Below are 22,760 nucleotides of genomic sequence, written 5' to 3'. Positions count from 1 at the left end.
CTTTAATAGTATCCTACAATAACCCTATATTGGGTAGACATTATTTCCATTTTGCGTAGGAGGGAGATAAGACCCAGAAAGGTTAAGTAGCTTGTCCGGAGTCACTTGGCTAGTAAAAGGTAGAGCAAGTAAAAGATAGAGCCAAAGAGTGTCTGATGGCAAAACTACTTCTAAGTATACCTTATATCTTTTTTCCTTATTCTCTGACAGCCCCTGAACCATCCGGAACAGTTAATGAACCCCCAGTGACCTTGGTGAGGACTTCCTACTACTTAGAATCAAGAGCTTCAGAACTTCTTCTAAAGGGAAGCCAATCTCAGCTTAAGGTAACTACCTATGCTCAGATAGCTAACTAGCTAGAAGTCAGAGATGGCAACATGGGCCTTTGTGCTGTGGTCGGTATTCTAAAAGAATACTTCACTGCTCCAAACTTAGTTCCAACAGCAAAACTTAAAGGTTCCTTGACTAGAACTGCTAAAGCGGAAAAACAAAGAACCTAGGTCAGAGACACTGAAGTCTTTAATCATGTAACCTTAAAAAAGCTTAGAGCTTATAATCTAAAATAAAGTTCCCAAGACAGCAAAATCCTTTCTATTAAAAAAAAGCTCATAGTTTTTTCTACCGTATATAGAAAAAGATCGGGAATTTCAGGGAATGGTGCCAAATATTTTAATCTGCCTTACAGAAGTTAGTACTGTACCAAGTGTGAAGTTGTAATTTATTCATGTCATGCATTTTACAAATAAAGAAAATGAATCATAAATGGTAGTCTTACAAATGTTATCATCCATGGTTATGCCAGGAATGTCTACCAGTGGAATACTTGTTCCTTAAAATCCCTGCTTTCAGATAGGAGCTGAAAATAGTAATATGCTAAAAGACAGACCAGAGACAATAGAAAATTCATTGGTAGTCAAAATAGAAAAACAGAAAACATCTTATACATGCAAACACATCTAGGCACTTGCTGTATAAGAAATTTTTTTTTTTTTTTTTTTTTTTTTGAGACGGAGTCTCGCTCTGTCCCCCTGGCTGGAGGGCAGCGGCACGATCTCGGCTCACTGCAAGCTGTGCCTCCCGGGTTCCCGCCATTCTCCTGCCTCAGCCTCCCGAGTAGCTGGGACTACAGGCGCCTGCAACCGCACCCGGCTAATTTTTGTATTTTTAGTAGAGACGGGGTTTCACTGTGGTCTCAGTCTCCTGACCTTGTGATCCGCCCGCCTTGGCCTCCCAAAGTGCTGGGATTACAGGCGTGAGCCACCGCGCCCGGCCAAGAATAATTTTTATATTGATTTGAGATGCTGTATGCTATAGTGAAATGAACACCAGATTGGGAGTTAAGGATTCTGGGTTCTAGTTGTAACCATAACTATTTGTCTAACTTTAAGAATATTATTGGGACTCTGTTCCAAAATGGCCAAATAGGAACAGCTCTGTTCTGCAGCTCCCAGCATGATCGATGCAGAAAATGGGTGATTTCTGCATTTCCAACTGAGGTACTTGGTTCATCTCATTGAGACAGGTTGGACAGTGGGTGCGGTGCATGGAGGGTGAGTCGAAGCAGGGCAGGGCCTCACCTGGGAAGTGCAAGGGGTCGGGGGATTTCCCTTTCCTAGCCAAGGGAAGCCGTGACAGACTGTACCTCGAAAAATGGGACATTTCTGCCCAAATACTTTGCTTTGCCCATGGTCTCAGCAACTGGCAGACCAGGATATTCTCTCCCGTGTCTGGCTTGGCAGGTCCCAAACCCACGGAGCCTTGCTCACTGCTAGAGCAGCAGTCTGACATAGACCTGCCAGGCTGCAGCCTGGTGGGGGGAGGGGCGTCCACCATTGCTGAGGCTTGAGAAGGTAAACAAAGTGGCCAGGAAGCTTGAACTGGGTGGAGCTCAACACAGCTCAGCAAGGCCTACTGCCTCTATAGACTCCACCTCTGTGGGCAGGGCATAGCTGAACAAAAGGCAGGAGAAACTTCCGCAGACTTAAACGTCCCTGTCTGACAGCTCTGAGAGAGCAGTGGTTCTCCCAGCATGGCCTTTGAGCTCTGAGAACAGACAGACTGCCTCATCAAGTGGGTCCCTGAACCCTGTGTAGCCTAACTGAAAGACACGTCCTAGTAGGGGCCAACAGACACCTCATACAGGCAGGTGCCCCTCTGGGATGAAGCTTCCAGAGAAAGGATCAGGCAGCAATATTTGCTGTTCTGCAACATTTGCTGTTCTGCATCCTCTGCTGGTGATACCCAGGGAAACAGGGTCTGGAGTGGACCTCCAGTAAACTCCAACAGATCTGCAGCTGAGAGACCTGACTGATGGAAGGAAAACTAACAGAAAAGAATGGCATCAACATCAACAAAAAGGACAGCCACACCAAAACCCCATCTGTAGGTCAGCAACGTCAAAGACCAAAAGTAGATAAAACCACAACGATGGTGAGAAACCAGAGCAGAAAAGCTGAAAATTCCAAAAACCAGAGCGCCTCTTCTCCTCCAAAGTATCGCAGCTCCTCACCAGCAATGGAACAAATCTGGATGGAGAATGACTTTGACGAGTTGACAGAAGTAGGCTTCAAAAGGCTGGTAATAACAAACTTCTCTGAGCTAAAGAAGTGTGTTCTAACCCATCACAAGGAAGCTAAAAACCTTGAAAAAAGGTTAGATGAATGGCTAACTAGAATAAACAGTGTAGAGAAGACCTTAAGTGACCTGATGTAGCTGAAAACCAAGGCACGAAAACTTCGGGACGCATGCAGTAGCTTCAATAGCTGATTCAAACAAGTGGAAGAAAGGATATCAGTGATTGAAGATCAAATTAATGAAATAAAGCGAGAAGACAAGTTTAGGAAAAAAAGAGTAAAAAGAAATGAACAAAGCCTACAATAAATATGGGACTATGTGAAAAGACGAAATCTATGTTTGACTGGTGTACCTGAAAGTGATGGGGAGAATGGAACCAAGTTGGAAAACACTCTTCAGGACATTATCCAGAAGAACTTCCCCAACTTAGCAAGGCAGGCAAGCATTCACATTCAGGAAATACAGTGAACACCACAAAGATACTCCTTGAGAAAAACAACCCCAAGACACATAACTGTCAATTTCACCAAGTTGAAATGAAGGAAAAAATGTTAAGGGCAGCCAGAGAGAAAGGTCAGGTTACCCACAAAGGGAAGCCCATCCGAATGACAGTGGATCTCTCGGCAGAAACTCTACAAGCCAGAAGAGAGTGGGGGCCAATATTCAACATTTATAAAGAAAAGAATTTTCAACCCAGAATTTCATATCCAGCCAAACTAAGCTTCATAAGTGATGGAGAAATAAAATCCTTTACAGACAAGCAAATGCTTAGAGATTTTGTCACCACCAGGCCTGTGTTACAAGAATTCCTGAAGGAAGCACTAAACTTGGAAAGGAACAACTGGTACCAGCCACTGCAAAAACATGCCAAATTGTAAAGACCATCAATGCTATGAAGAAACTGCATCAATTAACAGGCAAAATAACCAGGTAACATCATAATGACAGGATCAAATCCACACATAACAATATTAAGCTTAAATGTAAATGGACTAAATGGTCCAATTAAAAGACACAGACTGGCAAGCTGGATAAAGAGTCAGGACCCATCAGTGTGCTATATTCAAGAGACCCATCTCATGTGCAGAAACACACATAGGTTCAAAATAAAAGGATGGAGGAAGATCTAACAAGCAAATGGAAAGCAAAGAAAAAAAAAAAAAAAAAAAACAAAGCAGGGATTGCAATCCTAATCTCTGATAAAACAGACTTTAAACCAACAAAGATCAAAAGAGACAAAGAAGGCCATTACATAATGGTAAGGGATCCATGCAGCAAGAAGAGCTAACTATCCTAAATATATATGCACCCAATACAAGAGCACCCAGATTGATAAAGCAAGCCCTTAGAGACCTACAAAGAGACTTAGACTCCCACACAATAATAATGGGAGATGTTAACGCCCCACTGTCAATATTAGACAGATCAACAAGACAAAAGGTTAGCAAGGATATCCAGGACTCAAACTCAGCTCTGGACCAAGCAGAACTAATAGACATCTACAGAACCAAGAGCAAACAAATTCAAAAGTGAGCAGAAGGCAAGAAATAACTAAGATGAGAGGAGAACTGAAGGAGATAGAGACATGAAAAACCCTTCAAAAAAATCAATGAATCCAGGAGCTGGTTTTTTGAAAGGATCAACAAAATTCAACTGCTAGCAAAAAAGAAGAAAAGAGAGAAGAATCAATAATAAAGAGGAAAAGAGACAAGAATCAAATAGATGCAATAAAAAATGATAAAGGGGATATCACCACTAATCCCACAGAAATACAACCTATCATCAGAGAATACTATAAACACCTCTGTGCAAATAAAATAAAAAAACCTAGAAGAAATGGATACATTCCTGGACACATACACCCTCCCAAGACTAAACCAGGAAGAAGGTGAATCTCTGAATAGACCAATAATAGGCTCTGAAATTGAGGCAATAATTAATAGCCTACCAACCAAAAAAAAGTCCAGGACCAGATGGATTCACAGCCAAATTCTATGAGAGGTACAAAGAGGAGTTGGTATCATTCCTTCTGAAACTATTCCAATCAATAGAAAAAGAGGGAATCCTCCCTAACTCAATTTATGAGGAGAGCATCATCCTGATACCAAAGCCTGGCAGAGACACAATAAAAAGATAATTTTAGACCAATATCTCTGATGATCATTGATGCAAAGATCCTCAATAAAATACTGGCAAACTGAATCCAGCAGCACATTGAAAAGCTTCTCCACCACGATCAAGTCGGCTCCATCTGTGAGATGAAAGGCCATCCGTGAGATGAAAGGCTGGTTCAACATATGCAAATCAATAAATGCAATCCATCACATAAACAGAACCAATGACAAAAACCACATGATTATCTCAATAGATGCAGAAAAGGCCTTTGATGAGATGAAAGGCTGGTTCAACATATGCAAATCAATAAATGCAATCCATCACATAAACAGAACCAATGACAAAAACCACATGATTATCTCAATAGATGCAGAAAAGGCCTTTGAGAAAACTCAACAGCCCTTCATGCTAAAAACTCTTGATAAACTAGGTATTGATGGAACGTATCTCAAAATAATAAGAGCTGTTTATTACAAACCCACAGCCAATATCATCATACTGAATGGGCAAAAACTGGAAGCATTCCCTTTGAAAACTGGTGCAAGACAAGGATGCCCTCTCTTACCTCTCCTATTCAACACAGTATTGGAAGTTCTGGCCAGGGCAATCAGGCAAGAGAAAGCAATAAAGGTATTCAAATAGGAAGAGAGGAAGTCAAATTGTCTCTGTTTGCAGATGACATGATTGTATATTTAGAAATCCCATCATCTCAGCCCAAAATCTCCTTAAGCTGATAAGCAACGTCAGCAAAGTCTCAGGATACAAAATTAATGTGCAAAAATCACAAGCATTCTTATACACCAGTAACAGACAAACAGATAGTCAAATCATGAGTGAACTCCCATTCACAATTGCTTCAAAGAGAATAAAATACCTAGGAATCCAACTTACAAGGGATATAAGGGACTTCTTCAAGGAGAACTACAAACCACTGCTCAGTGAAATAAAAGAGGACACAAACAAATGGAAGAACATACCATGCTCATGGAGAGGAAGAATCAATATCATGAAAATGGCCATACTGCCCAAGGTAATTTATAGATTCAATGCCATCCCCATCAAGCTCCCAATGACTTTCTTCACAGAATTGGAAAAGACTTCTTTAAAGTTCATATGGAACCAAAAAAGAGCCCACATTGCCAAGACAATCCTAAGCAAAAACAACAAAGCTGGAGGCATCACGCTACCTGACTTCAAACTATACTACAAGGCTATAGTAACCAAAACAGCATGGTACTGGTACCAAAACAGATATATAGACCAGTGGAAGAGAACAGTGGCCTCAGAAATACCACACATCTACAACCATCTAATCTTTGACAATCCTGACAAAAACAAGAAATGGGGAAATGATTTCCTATTTAATAAATGGTGGTGGGAAAACTGGCTAGGCATGTGTAGAAAGCTGAAACTGGAAAGCTGAAACTGGATCCCTTCCTTACACCTTAGACAACAATTAATTCAAGATGGATTAAAGACTTAAATGTTAGCCCTAAAACCATAAAAATCCTAGAAGAAAACCTAGGCAATACCATTCAGGACATAGGCATGGGCAAGGACTTCATGACTAAAACACAAAAAGCAATGGCAACAAAAGCAAAATTGACAAATGGGATCTAATTAAACTAAAGAACTTCTGCACAGTAAAAGAAACTACCATCAGAGTGAACAGGTAACCTACAGAATGGGAGAAAATTTTTGCAATCTACCCATCTGACAAAGGGTTAATATCCAGAATCTACTAAAAGAACTTAAACAAATTTACAAGAAAAAAAAAACAAACAATCCCATCAAAAAGTGGGCAAAGGATATGAACAGTCACTTCTCAAAAGAAGACATTTATGCAGCCAACAGACCCACTAAAAAATGCACATTTGATCTCAAGTTACCTTCTTACTCTATTATATCCAAAGTGTTTCATGTACTACACACTCTGAAATTCCTTCATAGAGTTCCCTATGCCTATGACCTTCACAACAATCACTTTCAGCATTTTCTCTACATGTTAAGTCCTTAGTTTTCTGAGATTATTACTGAACCTTCTTAGACATAAAAAAATCATTTTACAGATGTCCCAGCTTCAAATGTATCAATAGATTCAGTTGGTGCTAGATTTTCCTTACACAACATTGGCTTTCCTCTAAGGGCTTCTGTGATTGTAGGTGTTAGAGGCAAAATATTTGTAATTTCATAGAATGTGAAGGCCTTTTGGTTCTCCCAAATACTTTTTCATACTCAGTGATTAATGAATGAAATCAAATAGTTTAGAGGTGCATCTAGCTGAAATCAAAACAAACTATAAAGGTTTGCTCATTAAAACGCAAATATACTTGGTAAAGAAAATGCTCTAAAGTGTAGTGAGGATGAACATCTATCCTTTTTTCTAGGCTTTATTTGACTTATGACAATTAAATTTACAGTGATTCACACTTACAGCACTCTGCTTTTTTTAAACGTCCACATTATTTATTAGGGCATTTAAAATTAATAGTGAACAAATATTTCAGTCAGTTGTTTCATAAAACATATGAACAAGGTGCTATGGGAACATGAATGAAGAGTGTTTAACCCAGCTAGGGAAAGGGGGAAGCAGACATCAGGAAAGACTTCATAAAGGAGAAACATCTTAAGCTTGATCTTAAATAATATGTGGTGAGCTGAGTGGGAAGATGGCTGAATAGGAACAGCTCTAGCTTCCAGCTCCCAGCGTGAGTGACACAGAAGATGGGTGACTTCTGCATTTTCAACTGAGGTACTGGGTTCATCTCACTGGGGCATGTTGGACAGTCGATGCTGGTCTGCAGGTGCAGCCTGACCAGCAAGAGCTGAATGAAGCAGGGCAAGGCATCCCCTCACCTGGGAAGCACAAGGGGGAAGGGAATTCCTTTTCCTACCAAGGGAAACTGAGACACACAACACATGGAAAATGGGGTAACTCCCACCCTAATACTGCGCTTTACCAAGGGTCTTAGCAAATGGCACATCAGGAGATTATATCCCACACCTGGCCTGGAGGGTCCCACGCCCACGGAGCTTCCCTCATTGCAAGCACTGCAGTCTGAGATCTAACTGCAAGGCAGCAGCGAGGCTGGGGGAGGGGTGCCCACCATTGCTGAGGCTTAAGTAGGTAAACAAAGCCAGCGGGAAGCTCGAACTGGGTGGAGCCCACTGCAGCTCAAGGAGGCCTGCCTTCCTCTGTAGACTCCACCTCTGGGGACAGGGCATAGCTAAACCAAAAGCAGCAGAAATCTCTGCAGATGTAAAAGTTCCTGTCTGACAGCTTTGAAGAGAGCAGTGGTTCTTCCAGCACAGAGGTTGAGATCTGAGAACGGACAGACTGCCTGCTCAAGTGGGTCCCTGAGCCCTGAGTAGCCTAACTGGGAGACATCCCCCACGAGGTGCAGACCGACACCCCACACCTCACACGGCTGGGTACACCCCTGAGATGAAGCTTTCAGAGCAAGAAACAGACAGCAACACTCACTGTTCAGCAATATTCTATTTTCTGCAGCCTCCGCTGCTGAGACCCGGGCAAACAGGGTCTGGAGTGGACCTCAAGCAAACTCCAATAGACCTGCAGCTGAGGGTCCTGACTGTTAGAAGGAAAACTAACAAACAGAAGGGACACCCACACCAAAACCCCATCAGTACGTCACCATCATCAAAGACCAAAGGCAGATAAAACCACAAAGATAGGGAAAAAGCAGTGCAGAAAAGCTGGAAATTCAAAAAATCAGAGCGCATCTCCCCCTCCAAAGGAACACAGTTCATTGCCAGCAACAGAACAAAGCTAGATGGAGAATGACTTTGACAAGTTGAGAGAAGAAGGTTTCAGTCGATCAAACTTCTCAGAGCTGAAGGAGGAACTACGTAACCAGCGCAAAGAAACTAAAAACCTTGAAAAAAGAATGAATGAATGGATAACTAGAATAATCAATGCAGGGAAGACCTTAAAAGAACTGATAGACATGAAAACCATGACACGAGAAATACGTGACAAATGCACAGGCTTCAGTAACCGACTCGATCAACTGGAAGAAAGAGTATCAGTGATTGAAGATCAAATGAATGAAATGAAGCGAGAAGACAAGTGTAGAGAAAAAACAATAACAAGAAATGAACAAAGCCTCCAAGAAGTATGGGATTATGTGAAAAGACCAAATCTACGTCTGATTGGGGTGCCTGAAAGTGACGGGGAAAATGGAACCAACTTGGAAAATACTCTGCAGGATATCATCCAGGAGAACTTCCCCAACCTAGTAAGGCAGGCCAACATTCAAATTCAGGAAATACAGAGAATGCCACAAAGATACTCCTCGAGAAGAGCAACTCCAAGACACAGAATTGTCAGATTCACGGAAGTTGAAATGAAGGAAAAAATGTTAAAGGCAGCCAGAGAGAAAGGTCGGGTTACCCACAAAGGGAAGCCAATCAGACTAACAGTAGCTCTCTTGGCACAAACTCTACAAGCCAGAAGAGAATGGGGGCCAATATTCAACATTCTTAAAGGAAAAAATTTTCAACCCAGAATTTCATATCCAGTGAAACTAAGTTTCATAAGTGAAGGAGAAATAAAATCCTTTACAGACAAGCAAATGCTTAGAGATTTTGTCACCACCAGGCCTGCCCTACAAGAGATCCTGAAGGAAGCACTAAACATGGAAAGGAACAACGGGTACCAGCCATTGCAAAAACATGCCAAAATGTAAAGTCCATCGATGCAAGGAAGAAACTGCATCAACTAACGAGCAAAATAACCAGCTAATATCATAATGACAGGATCAAGTTTACACATAACAATATTAAAATTAAACGTAAATGGACTAAATGGTCCAATTAAAAGACACAGACTGGCAAATTGGATAAAGAGTCAAGACCCATCAGTTTGCTGTATTCAGGAGACCCATCACACATGCAGAGACACACATAGGCTCAAAATAAAGGGATGGAGGAAGATCTAACAAGCAAACAGAAAACAACAAAAAAGCAGGGGTTACAATCCTAGTCTCCGATAAAACAGACTTTAAACCATCAAAGATCAAAAGAGACAAAGAAGGCCATTACATAATGGTAAAGGGATCAATTCATCAGGAAGAGCTAACTATCCTAAATATATATGCACCCAATACAGGAGCACCCAGATTCATAAAGCAAGTCCTTAGAGACTTACAAAGAGACTTAGACTGCCACACAATAACAATGGGAGACTTTAACACCCCACTGTCAACATTAGACAGATCAATGAGACAGAAAGCTAACAAGGATATCCGGGAATTGAACTCAACTCTGCACCAAGCGGACCTAATAGACATCTACAGAACTCTCCACCCCAAATCAACAGAATATACATTCGTCTCAGCACCACATTGCACTTATTCCAAAATTGACCACATAGTTGGAAGTAAAGCACTCCTCAGCAAATGTAAAAGAACAGAAATTATAACAAACTGCCTCTCAGACCACAGTGCAATCAAACTAGAACTCAGGACTAAGAAACTCAATCAAAACCGCTCAACTACATGGAAACTGAACAACCTGCTCCTGAATGACTACTGGGTAAACAATGAAATGAAGGCAGAAATAAAGATGTTCTTTGAAACAAGTGAGAACAAAGATCCAACATATCAGAATCTCTGGGACACATTTAAAGCAGTGTGTAGAGGGAAATTTATAGCACTAAATGCCCACAAGAGAAAGCAGGAAAGATCTAAAATTGACACCCTAACATCACAATTAAAAGAACTAGAGAAGCAAGAGCAAACACATTCAAAAGCTAGCAGAAGGCAAGAAATAACTAAGATCAGAGCAGAACTGAAGGAGATAGAGACACAAAAAACCCTCCAAAAAATCAATGAATCCAGGAGCTGGATTTTTAAAAAGATCAACAAAATCGATAGACTGTTAGCAAGACTAATAAAGAAGAAAAGAGAGAAGAATCAAATAGACACAATAAAAAATGATAAAGGGGATATCACCACCGACCCCACAAACTACCATCAGAGAACACTATAAACACCTCTACGCAAATAAACTGGAAAATCTAGAAGAAATGGATAATTTCCTGGACACTTACACCCTCCCAAGACTAAACCAGGAAGAAATTGAATCCCTGAATAGACCAATAGCAGGCTCTGAAATCGAGGCAATAATTAATAGCCTACCAACCAAAAAAAGTCCAGAACCAGACAGATTCACAGCCGAATTCTACCAGAGGTACAAGGAGGAGCTGGTACCATTCCTTCTGAAACTATTGCAATCAATAGAAAAAGAGGGAATCCTCCCTAACTCATTTTATGAGGCCAACATCATCCTGATACCAAAGCCTGGCAGAGACAAAAGAAAAAAAGAGAATTTTAGACCAATATCCCTGATGAACATTGATGCAAAAATCCTCAATAAAATCCTGGCAAACCGAATCCAGCAGCACATCAAAAAGTTTATCCACCATGATCCAGTGGGATTCATCCCTGGGATGCAAGGCTGGTTCAACATACGCAAATCAATGAATGCAATCCAGCATATATACAGAGCCAATGACAAAAACCACATGATTATCTCAATAGATGCAGAAAAGGCCTTTGACAAAACTCAACAGCCCTTCATGCTAAAAACTCTTAATAAATTCGGTATTGATGGAACGTATCTCAAAATAATAAGAGCTATTTATGGCAAACCCACAGCCAATATCATACTGAATGGGCAAAAACTGGAAGCATTCCTTTGAAAACTGGCACAAGACAGGGATGCCCTCTCTCACCACTCCTATTCAACATAGTGTTGGAAGCTCTGGCTAGGGCAATTAGGCAAGAGAAAGAAATAAGGGTATTCAGTTAGGAAAAGAAGAAGTCAAATTGTCCCTGTTTGCAGATGACATGATTGTATATTTAGAAAACCCCATCATCTCAGCCCAAAATCTCCTTAAGCTGATAAGCAACTTCAGCAAAGTCTCAGGATACAAAATTAATGTGCAAAAATCACAAGCAATCTTATACACCAGTAACAGACAAACAGAGAGCCGAATCATGAATGAACTCCCATTCACAATAGCTTCAAACAGAATAAAATACCTAGGAATCCAACTTACAAGGGATGTAAGGGACCTCTTCAAGGAGAACTACAAACCACTGCTCAGTGAAATAAAAGAGGACACAAATGGAAGAACATACCATGCTCTGGATAGGAAGAATCAATATCGTGAAAATGGCCATACTGCCCAAGGTAATTTATAGATTCAATGCCATCCCCATTAAGCTCCCAATGACTTTCTTCACAGAATTGGAAAAAACTGCTTTAAACTTCATATGGAACCAAAAAAGAGCCCGCATTGCCAAGACAATCCTAAGCCAAAAGAACAAAGCTGGAGGCATCACGCTACCTGACTTCAAACTATACTACGAGGCTATAGTAACCAAAACAGCATGGTACTGGTACCAAAACAGAGATATAGACCAATGGAACAGAACAGAGCCCTCAGAAATAATACCACACATCTACAGCCATCTGATCTTTGACAAACCTGACAAAAACAAGAAATGGGGAAAGGATTCCCTATTTGATAAATGGTGCTGGGAAAATTGGCTAGCCATAGGTAGAAAGCTGAAACTGGATCCTTTCCTTACTCCTTATACGAAAATTAATTCAAGATGGATTAGAGACTTAAATGTTAGACCTAAAACCATAAAAACCCTAGAAGAAAACCTAGGCAATACCATTCAGGACATAGGCATGTTGGGCAAGGACTTCATGTCTAAAACACCAAAAGCAATGGCAATAAAAGCCAAAATTGACAAATGGGATCTAATTAAACTAAAGAGGTTCTGCACAGCAAAAGAAACTACCATCAGAGTGAACAGGCAACCTACAGAACGGGAGAAAATTTTTGCAATCTACTCATCTGAGAAAGGGCTAATATCCAGAACCTACAAAGAAGTCAAACAAATTTACAAGAAAAAAACAAACAACCCCATCAAAAAGTGGGCACAGGATATAAACAGACACTTCTCAAAAGAAGACATTCATACAGCCAACAGACACATGAAAATAGGCCCATCATCACTCGCCATCAGAGAAATGCAAATCAAAACCACAATGAGATACCATCTCACACCAGTTAGAATAGCAATCATTAAAAAATCAGGAAACAATAGGTGCTGGAGAGGATGTGAAGAAATAGGAACACTTTTACACGGTTGTTGGGACTGTAAACTAGTTCAACCATTGTGGAAAACAATGTGGCGATTCCTCAAGGATCTAGAACTAGAAATACCATTTGATCCAGCCATCCCATTACTGGGTGTATACCCAAAGGAATATAAATCATGCTGCTATAAAGACACATGCACACATATGTTTACTGCAGCACTATTCACAATAGCAAAGACTTGGAGTCCACCCAAATGTCTATCAGTGACAGACTGGATTAAGAAAATGTGGCACATACACACCATGGAATACTATGCAGCCATAAAAAAGGATGAGTTCGTGTCCTTTGTAGGGACACAGATGCAGCTGGAAACCATCATTCTCAGCAAACTCTCGCAAGAACAGAAAACCAAACACCGCATGATCTCACTCATAGGTGGGAACTGAACAAAGAATCACATAGACACAGGAAGGGGAACATCACACACTAGGGCCTATTGTGGGGAAGGGGGAGGGGGGAGGGATAGCATTCGGAGATATACGTAATGTAAATGACGAGTTAATGGGTGCAGCACAGCAATATGGCACATGTATACATATGTAACAAACCTGCACGTTGTGCACATGTACCCTAGAATGTAAAGTATAAAAAAAAAAAAAAAGAATATGTGGTAGTTACATAGTAGTTAATATGTAGAGAAGTAAGATAAAGTTTTTCCAAGAGAAAACTATATAAGGAAAGGGGCCAGGCTTGGTGGCTTATGCCTGTAATACTAGTACTTTGGGAGACCGAGGCGAGAGGATCGCTTGAGGCCAAGAGTTCAAGGCCAGCCTGGGAAACATAGTAAGACCTAGTCTCTTAAAAAAAAAAGATATATAAATAAAGGCTTAGGGGTAAGAGAGAATAAGAAGTAAGAATTATCATGTCATGTTTAGGGAGAAGTAAGGTCTGATGATAAGGAGGTAAGAGAAGAAACAAAAAAAAAATTAGAAGAAATCAGGTTATAAAAGGCCTTTCATGACATGTCAAGGAGTTTGAATTTTATCTTGAGGTTATAGAAAAACAGCTGAAGACTTGCGTGTAGGGAGTGTGAATAACAAATTAGCAAATTTGAACAGATTACTTTGGCATCAAATTGGAGAATGGATTGGGACGAAGTTAATTGGGGGGAGGGGAGTCTGTTACAATTGTCTAGGAAGTTAATAATAAAGACCTAAACTGGGCCAGGTGCAGTGGCTCACTCCTGTAATCCCAGCATTTTGGGAGGCCGAGGTGGGCGGATCACCTGAGATCGGGAGTTTGAGACCAGCCTGACCAACATGGAGAAACCCTGTCTCTACTAAAAATACAAAATTAGCTGGGCATGGTGGTGCACGCCTGTAATCCCAGGTACTCAGGAGGCTGAGGCAGGAGAATCACTTGAACCCAGGAGGTGGAGTTTGCCGTGAAACGAGATTGTGCCATTGTATTCCAGTCTGGGCAACAAGAGTGAAACTCCATTTCAGAAAAAAAAAAAAAAAAAACAAACCTAAAATAAAACAATAACAGAGGGAATGCAGAACAAGGGACAGTTTTAAGAGGATGTAAAAACACAAGTATTGTAGAAGTAGAGAAAATAAGTTTAGTATTTGTCATGTTATATTTACTAGCAGCAGATATGTAATACATTTAGAATATGAGTTTGGAGCTTGGAAAAGCTCTGGGCAATGGTATTGATTTAAAATTCACCTTATAAATGGTATCTGAAACTACTAGCCTGCATGAGGCCATCTGAAGTCAATGGACAAGATGTGAAAAGGGCCAAAGAAAAAAAACTGTAAAGAAAGCTTTTCAAGGAATTGACAAAGGAAGGCAAGCCTGTAAAGGAGCCAATTAGAGGAGACAAGTACCACATTAATTTACCTATCTCTTCTGCACTAGCCCATGAAATCCACGGGGCAGGAGTTTTATTTTTATTCATCTTTGCAAATACAGGACTTAACATAGTATCTGACATCTACTTGATGTTTATTAAATATTTGTTGAACAAAGTAAATTATGTTTCTATATATGATGTTTTCTAAACACCTAATCAAAGTGCCTAGGGGGTCTAATTACAATACCCTTTCACACAAAAAATTGAGTTTGATTCAACTCAAAGGTTCAATGCAAACCTCATTATTATTTTTCATCATCATAGGTGGAAACACTTGACAAAAAGTTATCCATCTATGAAGAGTCTGCTCACGTATAAGTGACAACTGATTTGATGAATAAATGAATGGGAAAGAAGCACATGAAGGGAAAAGAGAATACATCTGACAGCATTTTTCTCTAGAGGAAAAATGAAATGGCAATTTCCAACCTTTTTAAAAAAAAAAACAAAACAACCAGAATGTCTCTTTAAATGTGACCTGGAATACATGGTGAGATTTTTCTAAGGACTGATGTTAAGGGAAACTCTTCTGAATTATAAAAAAAAAAAAAAACAGGAATGGTTTATTTATTTTTATAACAGGTAAAGTAGTATTAATTTTTTTATAACTTAAGTTTACATTCATATTTTCTGAAAATGTCTTGGTTCCTACTGATATCAATAAATATCTCAACATTCTACATTTGATGATAAACAAAACTACTCTATTAAAATTGTTTTGAAATCACACAGTTAATTCCTGACTAATCCCTACTCTAGTGAGTTTTCTAATCTTTACTGAGGAGTAAAAGAAAAACAAATGGTTTAAGCCTAATGATATGCATATCTAAAAGAATGTGAACCAAAGATGTAGGATAAGGGCAAACTATAATAACGATTCTTGTCTAAGTGGGGACACAGAGAAAAGAGCTAAAATCTGGCACCATTGTGTTAGTTGCATTATTTTTTATAATTTAATGGTGGAAGAAGAGAGCACAATTATGTAGTAAAAGGAAGAATGTAAATCTTGAGACCTTAATCCTATTCCTTTTCTGCTATTCTGAGTTTGAGTTTCCTTGCAAAAAAATTAGGGTGTTTGTGCTCTCTACTGTTCATTGTAGTTTGAATATTTTATGATTCTATCAAGTTTTTTATTTATAAAATTAATTCTGTTGTGTTCTTTCTGCATAACAAATTAAGAAACTATATTTTATTCAGATTGCACTAAATACAACTCCTCTTTTTGGTGTTGGGAAGAAACCTCAAGCTTTATTGGCTGGAAGTTCTCCTCAGCAGTCTGGTCTTCTGCAACTGGATGCCTGAATACAACTCCTATGCTGAATGTTTAGAAATGGAAGTTGTTAATTAAAAACAAAATACTGGGGAATGCTACCATTCCATTGTCTTAGTTATCCATGGATAAATTAACATATTTTTAATATTTATTTACAATGTATGTAAATACATTGTATTTACATTTAAATACAGGTTTTCCAAACAGAAAAAGATGATTACAAGACATATTAGTTGTCTCCCATTTCTGACAGAAAGGACATCACATAGACTCAGAGTTTACTTTCCTCACTCAGTGCTGACAGCCCTTTCTTTAGTTTGCAGTATTGGTATTTTGATGGACAGCAGAAACACAGCTGATTTTCTTCCTTTTTTTTTTTTTTTTTTTAAATGAAAAGGCAGTTTCATGGATTTTACTCTGTATACTGTTAAGGCTGAACCCTTAGCCTTTTTCTTATTGAGTAGAAATAAGAAAAAAAAAAGAATGATGATAATTGTAATAATAGTTAATAATCTTTCTTTTTCAGGAAAACTGTGTATTAATGTTACATGAATCTTATTTGGTAAAAAATGAAGAAAAGTAAGGGCAATGGTCAAATATAACAGTACCTCGGTAATTGATGATTTCTGTCCCAAGCACCGGAGTCATCTCCAGGACTGTGATAAAGGCTTTGTCCATAGATGTCAGAGGAAAAGGAGACATACGGTGTCTTCTGGCCACCTTGGTGATATCAACAGCACTGTGACCTGAACAGTAAGATAATTAACTAAGAATATGATACTGTAACACTGATTAAAAAGTGGCAATGACTTACAATATCACAACTCCCAATTTCAAATGTCCCCAAATGAAGATTAGCAGGTGAGAAACTGTTTCTCCTGCCTGCAAAATATAGGGAACATTAAATCAAGTTAGCAGTGTTATATCATGTGTCAAAACTTAGCAAAATTCAATGATGACATTGACTAATCCTTTTTGAGCTCTTTCTATGTGTCAAGGCAGTATACTAAATTAACTCATTAATCCTCCCAACAACCTTATGGTGAGGCACCATAATTACCCTTATTTATAGGTGAGGAAAGAGAAGCTTAGAGAAATTATGTATCATTTCCTAAATCACAGAGCTAGTAACAGAAGAGCTAAGATTCAAAACTAGGTAATTTTGGCTTCAGAGTTCATGTACTCAACTACTACACAAAATTTTGAATACTTAATGCACTAGTTAGTAAAATGAAGTCCCCAAACTTCAATTTATTTAGGATACCATAGGAAATTTTCTCTCCTCTGAAAAAAGTTATGAAGAAATATTATTATTTAGCTATCAACTCCACAGGTAACCATATTTAGTCCCAAAGCATTCATATAATCCATACATTAAAACTACTAATTTTATATCTCCAATCTCAACCTCTACCCTCAATTCTACATTTTTATATCATCCAACATGCATTTGGATGTGCAACCAGCAACTCAAACCTAAAATGTCCCAAAACAAACTCTTAATTCCCCATCCTCCTATTCTACCCATACAATGACTTATTCTCTTGCAGTTCCCATTTCAGTAAATAGCAACTCCATTCTTCCAGTTATTAAGCCAGAACCTTGCAAGATACTTGATTCTTATATATTTAAACTATCTTTAAAATATATCTGGAATCTGATAATTATTCACCACTTCGATGACTACTATAATAGTTGAGACCATCACTGATTTCCTGGGAAACTGAATAGCATCCTAACTGGTCTCTCTGCTTCTATCCTTGTCATACTACAATTTATTCTCCACACAGCAGTTACAATGATTCTTTGAATCACTGGATTGTGCTAATCTCTGCTCATAGCTCTCTAATGACTTTCCATGTCCCTTACAATAAAATCTCTGCTATGGCCTATAAGCTCAAAATATTATGGCTCCCATTGTCCTCCTAACATTCCCTCTTTGTTTACTGTGCTTTACTCATACTGGTTCCTTTTTTTTACTTGATCATGCCAAATTCATCTCTCCTCAGGGTCTTTGTACTTTCTGTTTCCTCTGCTTGAACCATTCTTCCCCAGATAGTCTCTCATTTCCCCATCTATACATCACTTCTTTCAGGTCTCTGTTCAAATATCACTTCATCAGAGAGAAATTTGTTGAGCACTCTCTATGGAATAATACCCACCATCACTCTTTATTTCCCTTACCCTACTTTTCTTTTCTTCATAGCTATATACATACCCATGTACATACATAATATGGATATTCATAACCAATATATAAAATATATAAATATAAATATGTATATTGATATTTGTTTATAGTCTTCCTCTTCTCAATAGAACATAAAGTTCCATGAGAGCAGCGACTTTGTCTTGTTTACTGTTTTTGTCCGCAGTACTTAGAACACCATCTGGCACATATTAGCAAACAAAAAATAGTATTTGTTGAATTAATAAATGCATAATTTAATGACAAGAAGGAACTTCTTGGAGTATTATATCTTCATATATAAATAACTGGACCTTTTCCTTGGAGCCATATAAGCCTACATCCCAAAGAGTTAACAAAAAGTAGTAACTGCAAATACTGCTGCTTAGCTCTCCTACCTGCTATCCACAATCCCCTTCATAAGCAGCTAGGAGTGGCCGTATGATATAATTCTGGCCAATCAGGGGTAGGAATAAGTCCCTGGGGCAGGCTTCCTCTTACAAATAAAAAGATGAAGATATGAAGCTTTAAGAGAAAAAAGCTTTTGCCCATCTACCGTTTTTTCTACCTGGAACATGGCTGGAACTGGGAGCTGGGCTGACACTGGGGACTGGAAGGTGCTGTAGCCACTTCTGAACTACGAAGATGCAAGCCCATGCAGTAAGTATAGAAAGGTGAAAAGAAAAAAGAATCCAAGTCCTTGATAACAATGTAGAGCTGCTGTAAAAACCCTAGACTGGGCCGGGCGCAGTGGCTCAAGCCTGTAATCCCAGCACTTTGGGAGGCCGAGACGGGCGGATCACGAGGTCAGGAGATCGAGACCATCCTGGCTAATGCGGCGAAACCCTGTCTCTACTAAAAAATACAAAAAAACTAGCTGCGCGAGGTGGCGGGCGCCTGTAGTCCCAGCTACTCGGGAGGCTGAGGCAGGAGAATGGCGTGAACCCGGGAGGCGGAGCTTGCAGTGAGCTGAGATCCCGCCACTGCACTCCAGCCTGGGCGACAGAGCGAGACTCCGTCTCAAACAACAACAACAACAACAACAAAAACACCCTAGACTGCGTGGCTCCAGACTTAGATATGTGAAATACATAAGCTCCCATCTCTTTAAACCACTTTATAATGATTATATGTATCCTTCATAAGATTGTGAGTTTCTTGTCATTGCAACTTATTAAATTTAGCACTCCTACTCCAATCCTAGGGGCTGCTCCAGACATGTTCAATGAATTGACTTAAAGGCACTACCCCAAAGGGTTTTCATTCTAAGACTAATGACATTGTCATAGGCACCTAAGAAAAATATATACAAAGTTGCTTATACTATTAATATGTGATTTCTTCTCATGGTCAATCAAAATCGCAAAATTTTCAAAGTTTGAAAAACCTTAGAGATTATTTAGTGCTACATAGAATTTTCTATTCAAATTGTGGGTGAACACTTCAAAAAGGATTATGTAATTCACCAATCACTGACAATTGAAATATAAATTTATTTGTAACTCATTTTCATTGAGGTCTTGACCTACTCATTAAAATATAAAAAAATTCATTGTCAAGGCAGAATGATAGAGATTGCTGCTTCTGCTTTTTATTCAGCTTTATAGGTCTCAGATTAGATCTTTTTTTTGTGATAGGCTGCACTGTATGGTGCAAATTGGATATAATCTTGCAAAAGTTGTCTTTTAAAAATATGTTTAGTTTCTGAGAAGAAAATTCTGCTTCTTAGTTATATAGGTTTTATCTGTTGAATATGCTTTGTAATAGGCATTTTCTTATTAAACAGCAAGTCTGATGATACACATATCCATTCAACAAATATTGACTGAGTGCACTTCATGAACCAGGAACAGTTAGGGACTTGGGATACTGAGAGTAAAATACACCCTGCCATGAAGAATATATAACAGCCCAGCAGAAAGGAAAGAAAAACAAAGAGAAAGAGACCAAGAAAGAGAAAGAGAAAAAGGAAGGAAGGAAGCAAGAAAGGAAGGAAGGAAGAAAGAGAGGGTAGTAAACCACCTGATGGTTCTGTAAGTTTTATTTTTTTACTTTATTTATGTTCCAGGATACATGTGCAGGATGTGCAGGTTTGTTACACAGGTAAACTTGTGCCATGGTGGTTTGCTGCACAGATCAATCCATCACCTAGGTATTAGGCCCAGCTATTCTTTCTGATGCTCTCCTTCCCTGCAACCCCGACAGGACCCAGTGTGTGTTGTTGCCCCGCCATGTGCCCATGTGTCCTCATTATTCAACTCCCACTTTAAGTGAGAACATGCAGTGTTTGGTTTTCTGTTCCTGTGTTAGTTTACTGAGGATAATGGCTTCCAGCTCCCTCCCTGTCCCTGCAAAGCACATGATCTCATTCCTTTTTATGGCTGCATAGCATTGCATGGTGTATAGGTACCACATTTTCTTTATCCAGTCTATCATTGATAGGTGTTTGGGTTGATTCCACGTCTTTGCTATTGTGAATAAGTGCTGCAATGAGCATACACATGCATGTATCTTTATAAAGGAATGATTTATATTCCTTTGGGTATATACCCAGTGATGGGATTGCTGGATCAAAAGGTATTTCTGGTTCTAGGTCTTTGAGGAATCACCACACTGTCTTCCACAATGGTTGAACTACCAACAGTGTAAAAGAGTTCCCATTTCTCCACACCTTGCCAGCATCTGTTGTTTCTTGACTTTTCAATAACTGCCATTCTGACTGCATGAGATGGTATCTCATTGTGTTTTTGATTTGCTTTTCTCTAATGATCAGTGATGTTGAGCTTTTTTCCACAGGTTTGTTGGCTGCATGTATATCTTCTTTTGAGAAGTGTCTGTTCATATTCTTTGCTCACTTTTAAATGGGGTTATTTTTTTCTTGTAGTTTCTGGATATTACACCTTTGTCTGATGGATAGACTGCAATAATTTTCTCCCATTCTGTAGTTTGTCTCTTCACTCTGATGACAGTTTCTTTTGCTGCACAGAAGCTCTTTAATTAGATCCCATTTGTCAATTTTTACTTTTGTTGCAATTGCTTTTGACGTTTTTGTCACGAAATCTTTGTCCGTGTCTATGTCCTGAATGGTATTGCCTAGATTTTCTTCTAGGGTTTTCATAGTTTTGGGTTTTACATTTAAATCTTTAATCCATCTCGAGTTAACTTTTGTACAAGGTGTAAGGAAAGGGTCTAGTTTCAATTTTCTGCATACAGCTAGCCAGTTCTCCCAGCATCATTTATTAAATAGCAAATCCTTTCCCCATTGCTTTTGTCAGGTTTGTTGAAGATCACATGGCTGTAGATGTGCAGTCTTAGTTTTGAGTTCTATATTCTGCTCCACTGTCTATGTGTTTGTTTTTGTACTAATACCATGCTATTTCAGTTACTATAGCCTTGTAGTTGAGTTTGAAGTCAGATACATGATGCCTTCAGTTTTGTTCTTTTTGCTTAGGATTGTCTTCATTATACAGGCTCTTTTTTGGTTCCATATGAACTTTAAAGGAGTTTTTTCTAATTCTGTGAAGAATGTCAAGGGTAGTTTAATGGGAATAGCATTGAATCTATAAATTACTCTGGGCAGTATGGCCATTTTCATGATATTGATTCTTCCCATCCATGAGTGTGGAATGTTTTTCCATTTGCTTGTGTGCTCTCTGATTTCTTTGAGCAGCAGTTTGTAGTTTTCCTTGAAGAGGTCCTTCACTTCCCTTGTTAGCTGTATTCCTAGGTATTTTATTCTCTTTGTAGCAATTGCGAAAGGGAATTCATTCATGATTTGGCTTTCTGCTTGTCTACTGCTGGTGTATAGAAATGCTTGTGATTTTTGCACATTGATTTTGTACTTTGCTGAAGGTGCTTATCAGCTTAAGAAGCTTTGGGGCTGAGATGATGGGGTTTTCAGATATAGCAGTATGTCATCTGCAAACAGAGATAGCTTGACTTCCTCTCTTCCTATCTGAATATGCTTTATTTCTTTCTCTTGCCTGATTGCCCTGGCCAGAACTTCCAATTCTATGTTGAATAGGAGTGGTGAGAGAAGGCATCCTTGTCTTGAGCTGATTTTCAAGGGGAATGCTTTGAGCTTTTTCCCATTCAGTATGATATTGGCTGTGGGTTTGTCATAAATGGCTCTTATATTTTGAGGTATGTTCCATCAAAACCTAGTTTATTGAAAGTTTTTAACATTAAGAGAATTTTAATTTTATCGAAGGCCTTTTCTGCATCTATTGAGATAATCACGTGGTTTTTGTCTTTAGTTCTGTTTAGGTGATAAATCACGTTTATTGATTTGCATACGTTGAACCAGTTTTGCCTCTTGGGGATGAAGCTGTCTTGATCATGGTGGATAAGTTTTTTGATGTGCTGCTGGATTCAGGTTGTATTTTATTGAGGATTTTTGCATCGATGTTCATCAGGGACATTGGCTTGAAGTTTTCTTTTTTCGTTGTATCCCTGCCAGGTTTTGACATCAGGATGATGCTGGCCTCATAAAATGAGTCAGGGAGGAGTCCCTCCTTTTCTGTTGTTTGGAATAGTTTCAGAAGAAATGGTA

At 39.0% G+C, this 22,760-nt stretch overlaps 1 protein-coding gene across 45 annotated transcripts in view; it reads right to left on the bottom strand.

The window, feature by feature from the left end:
• GPHN (gephyrin) overlaps window positions 1–22,760 on the bottom strand; it is a 734,620-nt gene that overhangs the window by 109,834 nt on the left and 602,026 nt on the right. For all 45 annotated transcript variants that reach the window (XM_073997568.1, XM_073997563.1, XM_073997564.1 and 42 more), the window contains one exon: window positions 16,629–16,766. In XM_073997568.1, the coding sequence (XP_073853669.1) occupies window positions 16,629–16,766 (138 nt within the window). The remainder of the gene's footprint in view (window positions 1–16,628; window positions 16,767–22,760) is intronic.

Source organism: Macaca fascicularis, chromosome 7 (genome assembly GCF_037993035.2).
Source record: "Macaca fascicularis isolate 582-1 chromosome 7, T2T-MFA8v1.1".
NCBI classification, from domain to species: domain Eukaryota; kingdom Metazoa; phylum Chordata; class Mammalia; order Primates; family Cercopithecidae; genus Macaca; species Macaca fascicularis.
Note: the sequence above shows the minus strand (reverse complement) of the source record. Positions and strands in the feature narration are given on the sequence as shown.